This window comes from Dama dama, chromosome 4 (genome assembly GCF_033118175.1).
Source record: "Dama dama isolate Ldn47 chromosome 4, ASM3311817v1, whole genome shotgun sequence".
NCBI lineage: Eukaryota > Metazoa > Chordata > Mammalia > Artiodactyla > Cervidae > Dama > Dama dama.
The window spans coordinates 39,782,057-39,794,450 of record NC_083684.1 but is presented as its reverse complement, the minus strand read 5'-3'; the positions used below and the strand labels follow the sequence as shown (position 1 = coordinate 39,794,450).

Below are 12,394 nucleotides of genomic sequence, written 5' to 3'. Positions count from 1 at the left end.
CTATCTCTATGGCATATGGGCATGGGTAGGGGTGAAGTATCTCCATGGGAGAGCCCTGAACAAACCTGGGAGCCCAGGGAAGCTTTCCTGGGAGCAGGGAATATTTGAGCTGAGTGCAGAAGCCTGAGCGGGTGATCAGCAGACAGATGAAGGAGTGAGAAGGGCATTCAGGAAAAAGGAACAGCGTGGGCCAAGGCGAAGCTGCAGACACTGGTGCATAAGGGGGAGAAGTGGGAGCAAGCCTGGAGCCACGGGAAAAAGGGTCATGTCCAAATCCAGGGGGCCGAGAAGTACCCGCTGAGCTGTGTAGGGGTGGGACAAGCGCCAGGTCGAAGATCTCCCCACCTCCTGGGGTTGGCGGTCATGGATGCCGAGCAACCTCCAGCTTTTCAAAGTCAATGAGTAACTTGAGGGGCTGGGCAGGGTCAGGACTGCTGCTGTGGGCCCAGGGGTGTTTTCCACTCCTGAGCAAGCGTGGCTGGCCCGCCTACCTGCTCAAGTGTCCGCCCTGCCCTGTTCCACCCAGTTCGGCCTGGCCAGCACTCCTGTAGAAAGACTCCTCTTACCTGGCAGCTGAACCAAGGGAAGCCAGCCTCGGGCATCAGCGGGTGAGGGCCTGGGACCTGGGACCTGGGTTGGTGTCAGGGCTGAGGCGGGGGTTGGTGGCAGGGGAGGGAGAAACACTGCCCTGTCGTCCAGGGACAACTCCCCGGGAGTGATTGGTGTGGTTGTCCGCTCTCTGGGTGCCCAGCGCCATGCTGAGTGCTGGAAAACACTGAGGTGAGGGCAGGGGTCCTGTTCTGTGAGGGCTCCATGTCTGAAGGATAACAGTGGGAGCTAAAACAATCTTGGAGACCCTGAACCCTGAGTCCTGTGTTTCAGGAAGAATTCTCCCGTGGTCAAATCCTCTGTGACCTTGGTCAGCTCTTGCCCTTCAGGCCTTGCCTACAATGTGAGGCGGCCACAGGAGGTGGCCCACAGGGTCATCAGGGTTTTTCTAGCTTCAAACGTTGGTGATTCAGGGAGACTGCCAGGAAATGAATACTTTGGGATCTACGAGCTGGGGAGGCTATGGTGGGAAGGAGACAGAAGTCTGGAGATGAAGCTCCCTGTGGAGACCCTTGTGGGCACAAGAACCAAGAGATGCAGGGCAGCTGGACCTGGGGGTCTTGGTGGACCTGGCCAAGGAGCTAGATACTGCGCTGCAGGCAATGGGGAGCCACAGGTCCCTCAAAGCAGAGGAAGAGGAGGCCAGTCTGTTGTGAAGCCCGGCTATGTGTATGCAGTAGGCTCAGGCCGGGGACAAGGGTGGGAGGGGGTGGGGGCAGTGTCCAAGTGGTGGGGGCGGGGCTGCTCTGAGAACTGCTGGGGCAGCAGAAGGCAGGGCACAGGAGGAGGCCTGACTGCCTGCCCCCTGGTCCAGCTGGAGGAGGGGGGGCCCCTGGACCCCATGGGGCCTGGGGAAGCTGTGGGAATGAGTGAGGAACCCTTTCTCGAGGGAGGGTTATGGGAGGGACCCTCTGCCCACCAACCTGGGCTGGATCCTTACAGGCCCATCCTGACCATGGTCCCTGCCTGGCTCTGGCTACTTTGCTTCTTAGTCCCCCAGGTGAGTTGGGCCCTCTCTTTGCCCTCAGATCCTGGCCTTGAGGGTTGTACCTTCACCCCCTACTCCACCTGGACCAGTTGCACTGACTATGAATGGTGTGTCTGGGGGATGTGGTTCTAGGCCTGTCTTGGGGTTAGGAGGTCAAAGGCCAGGGAGCGGAGGGATAAAGTATGACCAGGCCCAGGGAAGGGGTAGAAATTCCCCTTCTCTGTTGGGTCGTAACACCCATGGGAGGAAGGTACAGCTTGGTGACGTGTTGAGAATCCCTCCACAGGCTCTCCCTAGAGCCCAGCCTGCAGAGCTGTATGTCGAAGTCCCGGAGAACTATGGTGGAAATTTCCCTTTGTACTTGACAAAGGTGAGTCTGAGAGCTGACTGGGTGGGCTGCCCTCCCCACAGGTCCTGTTTCCCCTACCTCCAGCATCCATTTCTCTTCATTGCTCTGGCTTTCTAGAGAGTATGTGGTATAGTGTGAATGGCTAGTAAGATTTTCATCTCAGAAGAAAGTAGAGCTTCAAACAGAAGGAGGGGGACATGTCTGGTGGTTCAGTAGTTAGGGCTCAGTGCTCTTGCTGCCGGGGCCCCAGGTTCAATCCTTGATCAAGGAGCTAAAAATCCCAGAGGCTGCACGGCATGGCCAAAACATTTTAAAACATAAAAATTAATTAATTAATTAAAGGATGAAGTGGTGGAGGAGGGGTTTCAAGCTTCAGGAAGTAGGGCAGAGAGTATAAGGGAGCACCCAACACAGGGGAAAGAGCTCTGGCTTTGAATGTCCATCCTGTTCCTTACTGGCTTTGTGACCTCGGGCAAGTGCAATCCCTCTCTGAGCCTCAGTTTCCCCATATTAAAAAAAGGGGCTATTGGGTGGAAGGGGCATCCCCCAGACTCGCCCCTAGCTCGCTTTACCTCTGTTCTTCCCCCACCAGCTGCCGTTGCCCCGTGAGGAGGCTGAGGGCCAGATTGCACTGTCAGGAGATGCAGGAGTGGCAGGGGAGGGCCCCTTTGCTGTGGACCCAGAATCTGGCTTCCTGCTGGTGACCAGGGCCCTGGACCGGGAGGAACAGACAGAGTACCAGCTACGGGTACAGCTGGGCCAGGGGGAGGGGGAAGTCGCCGGGGGAGGGCGGGGCTCTGACCACTCCTTCTTGTCAGGTCACCCTGGAGACCGAGGACAGACGTGTCCTGTGGGGCCCGCAGCCTGTGCGTGTGCACGTGAAGGATGAGAACGACCAGGTGCCCCACTTCTCCCAGGCCACCTACAAAGTTCAGCTGAGCCGGGGTACTAGGCCGGGTGAGTGCCCAACGCAGTGAGCTCACAGCAAGGTCAGTTGGGCACCGATGGGAGAAAAGAGAGGAAGCTGATGGCCAGAGAGATGGCATAGGGACAGGGCAACAGGGTCCAAACCGCCTCCCTCCCATTTCTGTCCCATCCGCACCCCCCACCCAGCTGAGGGTCCACAGGTGAGTTCCAGCTACTCTAGGCCTCAGTTTACTCATCTGTGAAGTGGGGTGAAGAGTCTTGGCGCACCTTCAGAATCCTGATAAGATGATGGGTATGAAAGGCAGAACCAGGGAGAGACAGGCAAAGCTTGGGAGACTCTCCCCACCCCTTTGTCCCTAATGGTAAACTCTCCCCATACTCCCAGGTGTCCCCTTCTTCTTCCTGGAGGCTTCCGATGGGGATGAGCCAGGCACAGCCAACTCAGATCTTCGGTTCCACATCCTGAACCAGGCCCCAGCCCAGCCTGCTTCAGATATGTTCCAGCTGGAGCCTCGGCTGGGCGCTCTGGCTCTGAGCCCTGAGGGTGAGCCTGAGCTCAGTGTGAAAAGGGAGGGATGGGGAGAGCTGGGTTTCATCTGAGCTGTAGGATGGGTTTGCAGCTCAAGAGATAAAAGAGAAGGAAAGAGTATTGCAGCTGGAGAGGGTAGCAAGGCAAAATCATGTGTGGAGCCAGGACCATGCGTGGAGAGTTAAGAAACGTGTGCCTGGAAGTAGGGTTTCCCTGGTGGTTCAGTGGTAAACAGTCCACCTGCAATGCAGGAGGACCAGGTTTGATCCCTGGGTTGGGAAGATCCCCTGGAGAAGGGAATTGCAACCCACTCCAATATCCTTGCCTGGAGAATCCCACAGACAGAGGAGTCTGGTGGGCTACAGTCTATGGGGTCACAAAGAGTTGGACACAACTGAGCAACTAAGCATGCACGTGACTGGAAGTGCCTCAACCCTACATTCTACAAACCTGGGCCTAAGAGGCAAGGGTAGGAGAGACCTGAGGGGTTGTGGCCCAGAACCTTGTGGCTGGGAGACCTTGGGACGGATGGCAAGAGAGACCTGGACACGGGAGTTCAGACCAAAGAAACAAATTGGGAAAAGAAAAAGTAGTCAATCATACAACTCTCTCATTCGCCCATCTACCACCCAACCACATATATAGTCCATCTACCCAACCATCCATCCACAGGTCCAAATCCCCATCTATCTACCCTCCCAAGCCTCTATCTATCCAGTCAACTGTCCATTTATCCAACCAGTCATTCACTCATCTACATATCCACCCATGTACCCCCTCATCCTGGCCATCCACGAATCCAGTACATCAAGCTTTCATTGTGTGGACAGATGTGCAAGTGATTCTGCAAACTGTCAAGTCCAGGTTGGCTGCTCACGATGGTGCTACAGGTCCCTCTCATCCCTTGGCCAAGACAGTATCCTGAACACCTGCCATGTACTTGTCTTTGTGTTTGGTTCCTTGCTGAGAAGGATGCACTGGCCCCCTGACCAGCTGACTGCCTTCCCCTTCTAGGGAGCACCAGCCTAGACAAGTCTCTGGAGGAGCACTACCAGCTGTTGGTACAGGTCAAGGACATGGGTGACCAGGCCTCGGGCCACCAGGCCACAGCCACCATAGATGTCTCTATAGTGGAAAACACCTGGGTGCCCCTAGATCCTGTCCGCCTGGCAGAGAATCTCCACGTCCCATACCCACACCACATTGCTCAGGTGAGTAAATAGCTGTTACAGCTAAGATAACCCTGTGGATGGTGCAGCTGGGCCTGAGTCTTATGGAGATTTGGGGTTTGGATCTGGGGTGCAACTTGACCTTGACCCCTGCTCCGCCCCTGACTATGCTCCCCCCTCCTCTGTCCCCATCAGCTTCCATGATGCAATGAGTGTTTAAAGGACCAGGCCCTGAGCTCCTCAGTTGGCCGTCCTCTGGCTGCTGCGGCTCTCTGCTCTGACCTCCTGAGCTCACCCCAGGCTTCCTCACAGAACAGCTGCTACCTCCTTGCTGCCATGGGGATTGTCACCTAGGCCAGGAATGTCTCAGGCCTCCTCGAGGAATGCCCTGGGGTCAGGCGCAGTCCCAGAGAGGAGAGAATAAAACAATCTGGTCATTCAGACACTTTGGGCAGGATCCAGGCTTGAATCAGGGCAAGGCCACCACAGGGTTGTCATGACAACCTCCCTAAACAAAAGGATCATACCTGGTCTCCCAAGAGGACATGTGCCTGGAGTCACATGGCAGTTGGGGCGCAGGCTCCCTAAACCATGAACAGTTGGAACGTAAGGGATAACGTGGACTATTCCTGCCCTTCATCCTGGAGACCTTCATTCTGTGTCTCCCTTGCAGGTCCACTGGAATGGGGGGGATGTACATTATCACCTGGAGAGCCAGCCCCAGGGACCCTTTGATGTGGACACAGAGGGGAAACTCTACGTGACCCGGGAGCTGGATCGAGAAGCCCAGGCTGAGGTGAGATGACGGGGGAGCCAGGACAGGCCGAGGAGTGTTTGGTCCCTGGTCAGGGGGCTTCTGGGGGTGTCACATCCTCCACAGGCACTGAGGCAGAAGAACTGGAGCTGCCCACCAGAAGAGAAGACCCTGGTCTTCACCTGAAGCCCTCCCACTGCCCACTACAGTACCTGCTCCGGGTGTGGGCTCAGAACAGCCACAGTGAGGACTACGCAGAACCACTGGAGCTGCAGGTGGTGGTGACGGATGAGAATGACAACGCACCCGTCTGCCTGCCACGAGGCCCCTCAGTCAGCATCCCAGAGCTCAGCCCCCCAGGTGGGCTATGGGCCCTGTTAGGGGGTGGGGTAGTGGTAAAGTCCCTGTGAACTATGGGTCACTCTGCCACGTGACCCTCCTATGCTATGGGGCCAGCCAGCCCCAGGCCACTGTATCAACGTCTGACCCAACCCACACACATACACAAAGAAGAGTGGGGGGTAAGGCCTCCAGGCTTGGCTGTGGTCCCACCCAGGTGGGTGTCATCTTCGCAGGCACCATGGTGGCTAAGATTTCGGCAGAGGACACAGATGCTCCCAGTTCCCCCAATTCCCATGTTGTGTATCAGCTGCTGAGCCCTGAGCCTGAGGAGCCGGCAGAACTGAGAGCCTTCGAGCTGGACTCCACCTCGGGCAGTGTGACCCTGGGGGCTGCCCAGCTCCAAGCTGGCCAGAACATCCTGCTTCAGGTGCTGGCCATGGACCTAGGAGGAGCAGATGGTGGTAAGTGCCCCAGTAGTGACCAGGGTTCCCTGAACCCTCAGCTCCCACCCTGGCCTCCCCAACATGCCCTCCTCTATCTCAGGCCTCAGCAGCACCTGTGAAATACCAGTCACCATCACGGACATCAATGACCACGCCCCGGAGTTCACCACTTCCCAGGTAAGCAGGCACAGGGAAGGACCCCTTCAGCAGGCACTAATGGTAGGCTCACAGCCCCTCTCCATCTCTCCAGATTGAGCCCATAAGTCTCCCTGAGGATGCAGAGCCTGGGACTTTGGTGACCACACTCACGGCCACTGATGCTGACCTCGAACCTGCCTTCCGCCTCATGGACTTTGCCATCGAGGCAGGAGATGAAGAGGGGACCTTCAGCCTGGACTGGGAGCCAGACTCTGGTCATGTCCAGCTGAGACTCCTCCAGGTAAGGGGCTAGGGGTGGAGAAGGGGTGCACATACACACACACGCATTCATGCATGAGGGCGCCATGCCTTGGCCCACACAGTGACCCAGGTCCCTCTGGTTCCAGAACCTCAGCTATGAGGCAGCTCCGAGCCACGAGTTGGTGGTGGTGGTGCGGAACGTGGAAGAGCTGGTGGGGCCAGGCCCAGGCCCAGGAGCCACAGCCACCGTGACTGTGCTGGTGGAAAGGGTGGTGCCGCCTCCTCAGCTGGACCAGGAGAGCTATGAGGCCAGCGTCCCCATCAGCACCCCTGCTGGCTCCCTCCTGCTGACTGTCCAGCCCTCAAACCCCATGAGCAATCCCCTCAGGTAAGGCAGGAGCCCAGCCCCTTACCTAGACTGGACCTCCTCTGTTCCTTGGGAATGACCCCTGGACCTCAGAGGGAACTCACATTATTTACGACCTGGAAAGTTCCTCAAACATTGGCTAATTTGCAGGTTGTGACTCTTGGGGGCACCAGGGTAGCAGGGAGAAGGGGTGCTGGGACCCCTTGAGAGCTCAGATGATGCCTCCTCATTCCATCCTGTATACCCGGCCCTCTTCCTGCCACCCACCCAGGCTGCAGCACTGTGCTATTCCCAGGCCTCTGGCTCCATCTTGGCCCTTTGTGGGCTGACCTGGGAATAGTGGAATTAAGTCTAGAGTCCCACAGGCTCTAGTGTGATCCCTCTCTCAGCCTCAGTGTCTGTGGTTTAAGCCCTGCCCCGCCCCAACAAGTCCCTTAAGCTGGAGACAGATCATGGATGCTGCTGCTGCCTTCAAGTCACAGAGGAATGTGGGACTCGGGCAGGTCACATGGCCCTGGAGGTCTCTGGGCAAGACCCCATACGTGGTCACTGCCTCCCTGCCCATTTTCTTTGGGCCTCAGGTTCTCCCTGGTCAATGACTCCGAGGGCTGGCTCTGCATCAAGGAGATCTCCGGGGAGGTGCACACAGCCCGGCCCCTGCAGGGCGCCCAGCCTGGGGACATGTACACAGTGCTCATAGAGGCCCAGGATGCAGGTATGGCCAGCCTATGGTGGGGACCCCTGGGAAGGTGAGAGAGCCTCAGACAGACAGATGGGCAGGACCAAGCCTCCTCCCCAGGGCCCTTGCTGGCATCCACTCTGCCCCAGGCAGGAGGGAGGGACAAGGGGCTGGGTACAGTGTCCTTCTCTGAGAATGCCTGGCCTCTGCCCCGCCACCATCCTCTTCGCCAGACACTTATAATCCCCCAACCTCACCCTGGGACGGCTGGGGGGGCCCCTCTTAGGGTGTCAGCTTTATACACAAACTGGGAGCAGAGGGTTTGGGGCTGGGCGGGAGGTGAGGGGGCAGATAAGGGCCAGGGGCTCTCCCCGGGAGGCGTGCCAGGAGGTGAGCTTGGATGAGGTCAGGTGGGGAGGACTCCAAACACCATGTTGATGGGATGAAGAGCTGGCCCGGGGCGGGATGTCAGGTTTCAGCTTTGAGCTGGGCTGTCCTGTGATGCAAGACAGACCAGCAGGGGAGAGCTCATGTACAGTCAGGGCATTTCTGCATTGTTGGGCCCTGGCTCCAGGGGCCGGGGGTGGTGGGGGGGTGAGGCAAGCTTTCCATCCAAAAAGGCACAGGAAGGCCTGGCGGGTGTTTGGATGGTGAAGGGGGTGAAGGGCATTGTGAGGAAGAGACTAGCGTGGAGATGCTGGGGATGGAGATGTGGAGGTGGGTGGGAAGGAGGGGCAAGAAAGGGGCTCAGCAGGGTGAGAAGATGGACTGTGGGGAAGGGGACAAGCCCAGGGACCTTGAATTCACCCAATTCCCCCACAAGGGGCCGAGTCACCTCAGTACTGCCTCCTCTGCAGATGAACCAACGCTGAGCACCTCTGCGACCCTTGTGATCCACTTCCTGAAGGCCCTTTCTGCCCCAACCCCGACGCTGGCTCCCGTGCCCTCCCGACACCTATGCACACCCCGCCAGGACCATGGGGTGGTTGTCAGTGGACCCAGGGAGGACCCTGACCTGGCTGGTAGACATGGTCCCTACAGCTTTGCCCTTGGTCCCAACCCCACTGTGCAGCGGGACTGGCGTCTCCGGGCTCTCAATGGTGTGTGCTGGGGAAAGCGGGGAGGCTGTGGCCAAGGCCGGGGGCGGGTGGCTTTTGGAAGTGAGACACCCTCTCGCCATGAGGGTGGGGCTGGGCCTGGGGGGAGCAGGCTGCTGACTCTGATCGCTGCTTATGGTCCCAACAGGGTCCCATGCCTACCTCACCTTGGGCCTGCATTGGGTGGAGCCTCGCGAACACGTAGTCCCCATAGTGGTCAGCCACAATGACCAGATATGGCAGATCCAGGTCCGAGGTGAGGCCGGGCTGGGGTGTGGCCAAGGTCAGGGGCGTGCAGTTTCTGAGGGAGCCACTGGGACGTAGGCGGAGGGACTGGGCAGCATGTCTGCAGGCTCATGTGGACAGCATACACCTGTGCACACCTGCACATGTGTGGCTGGGCACGCAGAGCCCAGTGCACACAGGCACATGCACAAAGGAGCTTGCTTCAACCCCCACACCCATGAACAGGTACATAGGCACAGAAGCACACATACTAGCCAGCTGGGCTGGGCTTAAGCCGCTGAGAAGCTGGGGAGCCCTCCCCCACTGCCCTGACCTTCCTTCCCTGCCTGTCCTCAGTGATCGTGTGTCGCTGCAATGTGGAGGGGCAGTGCATGCGCAAGGTGGGCCGCATGAAGGGCATGCCCACGAAGCTGTCGGCGGTGGGCATTCTCGTGGGCACCCTGATAGCAATAGGTAAGGGAGGCTGGGCTCCTGCGTGGGGGAGGGCAATGGTGGTCAGAGCCACAGCCTCCAGATAAACAGTGCCCCTGTTCCCATGGTTCCCCCCAGGGCTGAGAAGAAACCCACCCCCCCAACTCTCAGATTCATTATCCTCTTGCCGCCTCTTACCATAGTCCAGGTGATTCTCATTGATAACAGCATTTACTGTTACATTGTTACACCTTAACTGTGTATCAGCCAAGCACAGGTTTATTGAGTTGAATCCTCCCACAACCTTGTCATGCTGGCATTTCCCCACTTTTCCAGGTGAGGTCACTGATGCTCAGAGAGGTTAAGTAACTTGTCAGAGTTTACACAGCCAGCGTGTGGCAGAGCTCACTCTTTCCAGCCTAATTCCTTCAGTTCAAGCCTCCCTCTCCATCCTCTTTGTTTCTTTAGCCCCCTAAATTTTTCTTTTTCCTGGCTGGTTTTCTTTACTGGTGCTAGGACATTGCTACAGTGTGCCTTCCTCTCAGAGATCCATGGGGACAACTCACTGGCTCCCAGACGACCCCCTGTCTGTACCCCAGATAAGGGGACCTTGGAGGCTGGGGCATTCTGGGGCAGCCTCAAGGGGATGGGTGCCTGGTGAGGGCTGGATGAGTCAGTTATGCTCCTTCAGCACCAGAACCAGAGTCATACCCAATTCAGCCTCAAAGATGCTATCTAGGAAACTGCTTCTTCATTAAATCAATTCCAATAGCAAGGAATCCCCAGGGATAGACAAGTCCTACTGCCCTTTCTGAGGGCTGATCTATCCCTCTCTGGCTCCTCAGGCATCTTCCTCATCCTCATCTTCACCCACTTGACCCTGGCGAGGAAGAAGGACCTGGATCAGCCAGTAGACAGTGTGCCCCTGAAGGCGGCAGTTTAAATGGTCCAGGCAGCCCCTGCTGGGAACTTGGCATCTGGCTGCATCCGAATCCACTGGGAGACAGCCCAGCACTCCAGATCCACGAGGCCGAGACAGGGCAAGAAGCCCCTTCACTTGCCCTAGGAGGGAGGCAACATCACCAGACATGTCTGTGGAGCCTGCACACTGACTTAAGTGCCCGTGGAACCACTTCAGACGGCTCATGTCGTCCAATAATAAAGCCTCAGAGAACTGGCCATGGGTCCTCAGGGACCATGCACCCATGTCCAAGTGTCCATTTGCGTGTACATCATCCAAGTCCACCTGCCCCTTAACCCCTTCCCCATCTCCTGCTGCACAGAAAGTGTTTCAGGGCTTGAGGAATGAGCCTGGGGTCCCCTGTGGGGAAAGACATGAGATCTTGAGGCTAGAGACAAATGTGTCATTTCTCTGGGCATTTGGAGACCACTGGTTGCAGACTCTGGATGGGTTAACTGTCCAGGTAATGGTTGAGAAGGGTGTCCTTGAGAGTGACATGGACTCACAGGTGCTCTTGGAAGGCAACTTGTGAGTCCATGTCCTGTACTCATGTGTGAGTACACTCGAGTCCCTATACATGAATCACCTGCATGCAGGGGTGGGCAGAGGTCCTTAAGTCTCAGGAGGGGCCTGGGTAGGAATGGTGAGGGTCCCATGGTGCTGGAAAGGAGAGGTGAGGCTGGGGATGGGTCTCTCTGCCCCTGGCTGGCCCCAAGGCACCTTTGAGTTTTATACACAGGCTGATGAGGAGTCTGCAAAAAATCAGAGAATCACTCAGATGGACACCACTGGGGTGGAATAGGAACCCTCGTGGCTCACCTTGCCCCTGCCCCAGGTGAGAACCCTTTCCCCTGGCCTGAGATTAAGCCACGGCCTGGTTCTAAGCCCTGACCCCATCTCCAGACTGACCTCTCATCCCTGACCCTTTGACTGACCCCAGACACATACTGATCCCCCATGCCTTCATCCCAATGGTCTCTGGGATGGGACTTGTTGTCCCAGGCACCCTGAGCTGATGATGGTAAATCACCGGGAAAGGAGAAAAACAATCTCAGTGGGGCCCAGGCCCTATTTTTAGGAGATAATCTCCTCACTCCTGGCAGATTTTGTGGGATGGAGGCCAAGCACAGCCAAGAGATATGGGGCAGGCATCCTGGAGGGCCTAGGGGAGCCTGGGAAACTCAGCCAGGATCCCCAGCCCAAGGATGGACTCTGAAGCTGATCCTAGCCACTCTGGGCCCACGTCATCCCTCCCTCTCCTGCCCCACAGGAGGCTCTGCTGACTAATACGGTCCAAGCAGAGCTTCCTGCCCATCCCTTAGGATCCTCTGCTTGGCCTGCACCTACTCAGAAGCCTTCAAGGTACAAAGCTCTTCGAAAGCAGATCTCATTGAATCTTTCCATCAATGTGCAAGGGCGGGTTTATTGGCCTCATTTGTCCAGTGAAGGAATTTGAAGGTCAGGGAAATTAAGGGCTGCAACTGGGAGTCTCAGAAGCAGAGCAGTCAAGGTTTGTGTTACCTCTCCAGCAGTGTCCACAGCCCTCAGCAGGTCTCTGCACCCACGAGATTCCCCCAGAAGGGCTTTAGGGATCAGCCAGGCCAGCAACTTCTTATCAGGTTGGAAAAGTAAATCCCAAAGAGGTGGAGAAGGCTTCCCAAGTTCATTCATTCAAGGGGATCCAGCAGCTGAGCTGGGCCCTGGGAATTAGCTGCTTTCTGGGTCCTGGTTCTGGATAGGTAGATAGGTTGATAGGTGGGTGAGTGGATGAATGGATGTGTGGGTGGGTAGGTTGGCCCAAGATGAATGGGTAGACAGGCAGATAGATAGATGGGTGTGTGGATAAGTGGACGAATATATGGGTGGGTAACAGGGTTGGTGACAGGACAACAGGGCTCATGAAGGCATCTGCCTCAATACCTCTCAAGCCTCTAGACCTCAGACACTTTCTGATTGTGGGGCTGACAACAGGGTCCACAACCCCCAACGACACGGGCTGCATTTTCCTGAGCACCTGTAGACATAAGCCTCTCCTGCCATTCTCAGTTCCTTCTGTAGAGGAAAGTGAGGGCATGGAGGGGCGTGGCTCCCCCTGGCTCTCTGAGGGAGAGAAACAAGAAGCTG

The 12,394-nt window shown here is 57.1% G+C and overlaps 1 protein-coding gene across 1 annotated transcript; it reads left to right on the top strand.

Annotated features, from left to right (window-relative positions):
• The first annotated feature begins 527 nt into the window (after nucleotides 1–527).
• Nucleotides 528–10,462, top strand: CDH16 (cadherin 16). Its single transcript, XM_061134776.1, has 18 exons — nucleotides 528–608; nucleotides 1,552–1,609; nucleotides 1,884–1,967; nucleotides 2,539–2,694; nucleotides 2,765–2,903; nucleotides 3,259–3,417; nucleotides 4,417–4,613; nucleotides 5,245–5,367; nucleotides 5,535–5,685; nucleotides 5,901–6,128; nucleotides 6,211–6,287; nucleotides 6,361–6,549; nucleotides 6,656–6,897; nucleotides 7,458–7,591; nucleotides 8,413–8,655; nucleotides 8,801–8,908; nucleotides 9,235–9,351; nucleotides 10,155–10,462. The coding sequence occupies exons 2-18, from the start codon at nucleotides 1,565–1,567 to the stop codon at nucleotides 10,250–10,252; spliced, it is 2,490 nt and encodes an 829-aa protein (XP_060990759.1). The 5' UTR covers nucleotides 528–608; nucleotides 1,552–1,564; the 3' UTR covers nucleotides 10,253–10,462.
• Nucleotides 10,463–12,394: the final 1,932 nt, after the last annotated feature.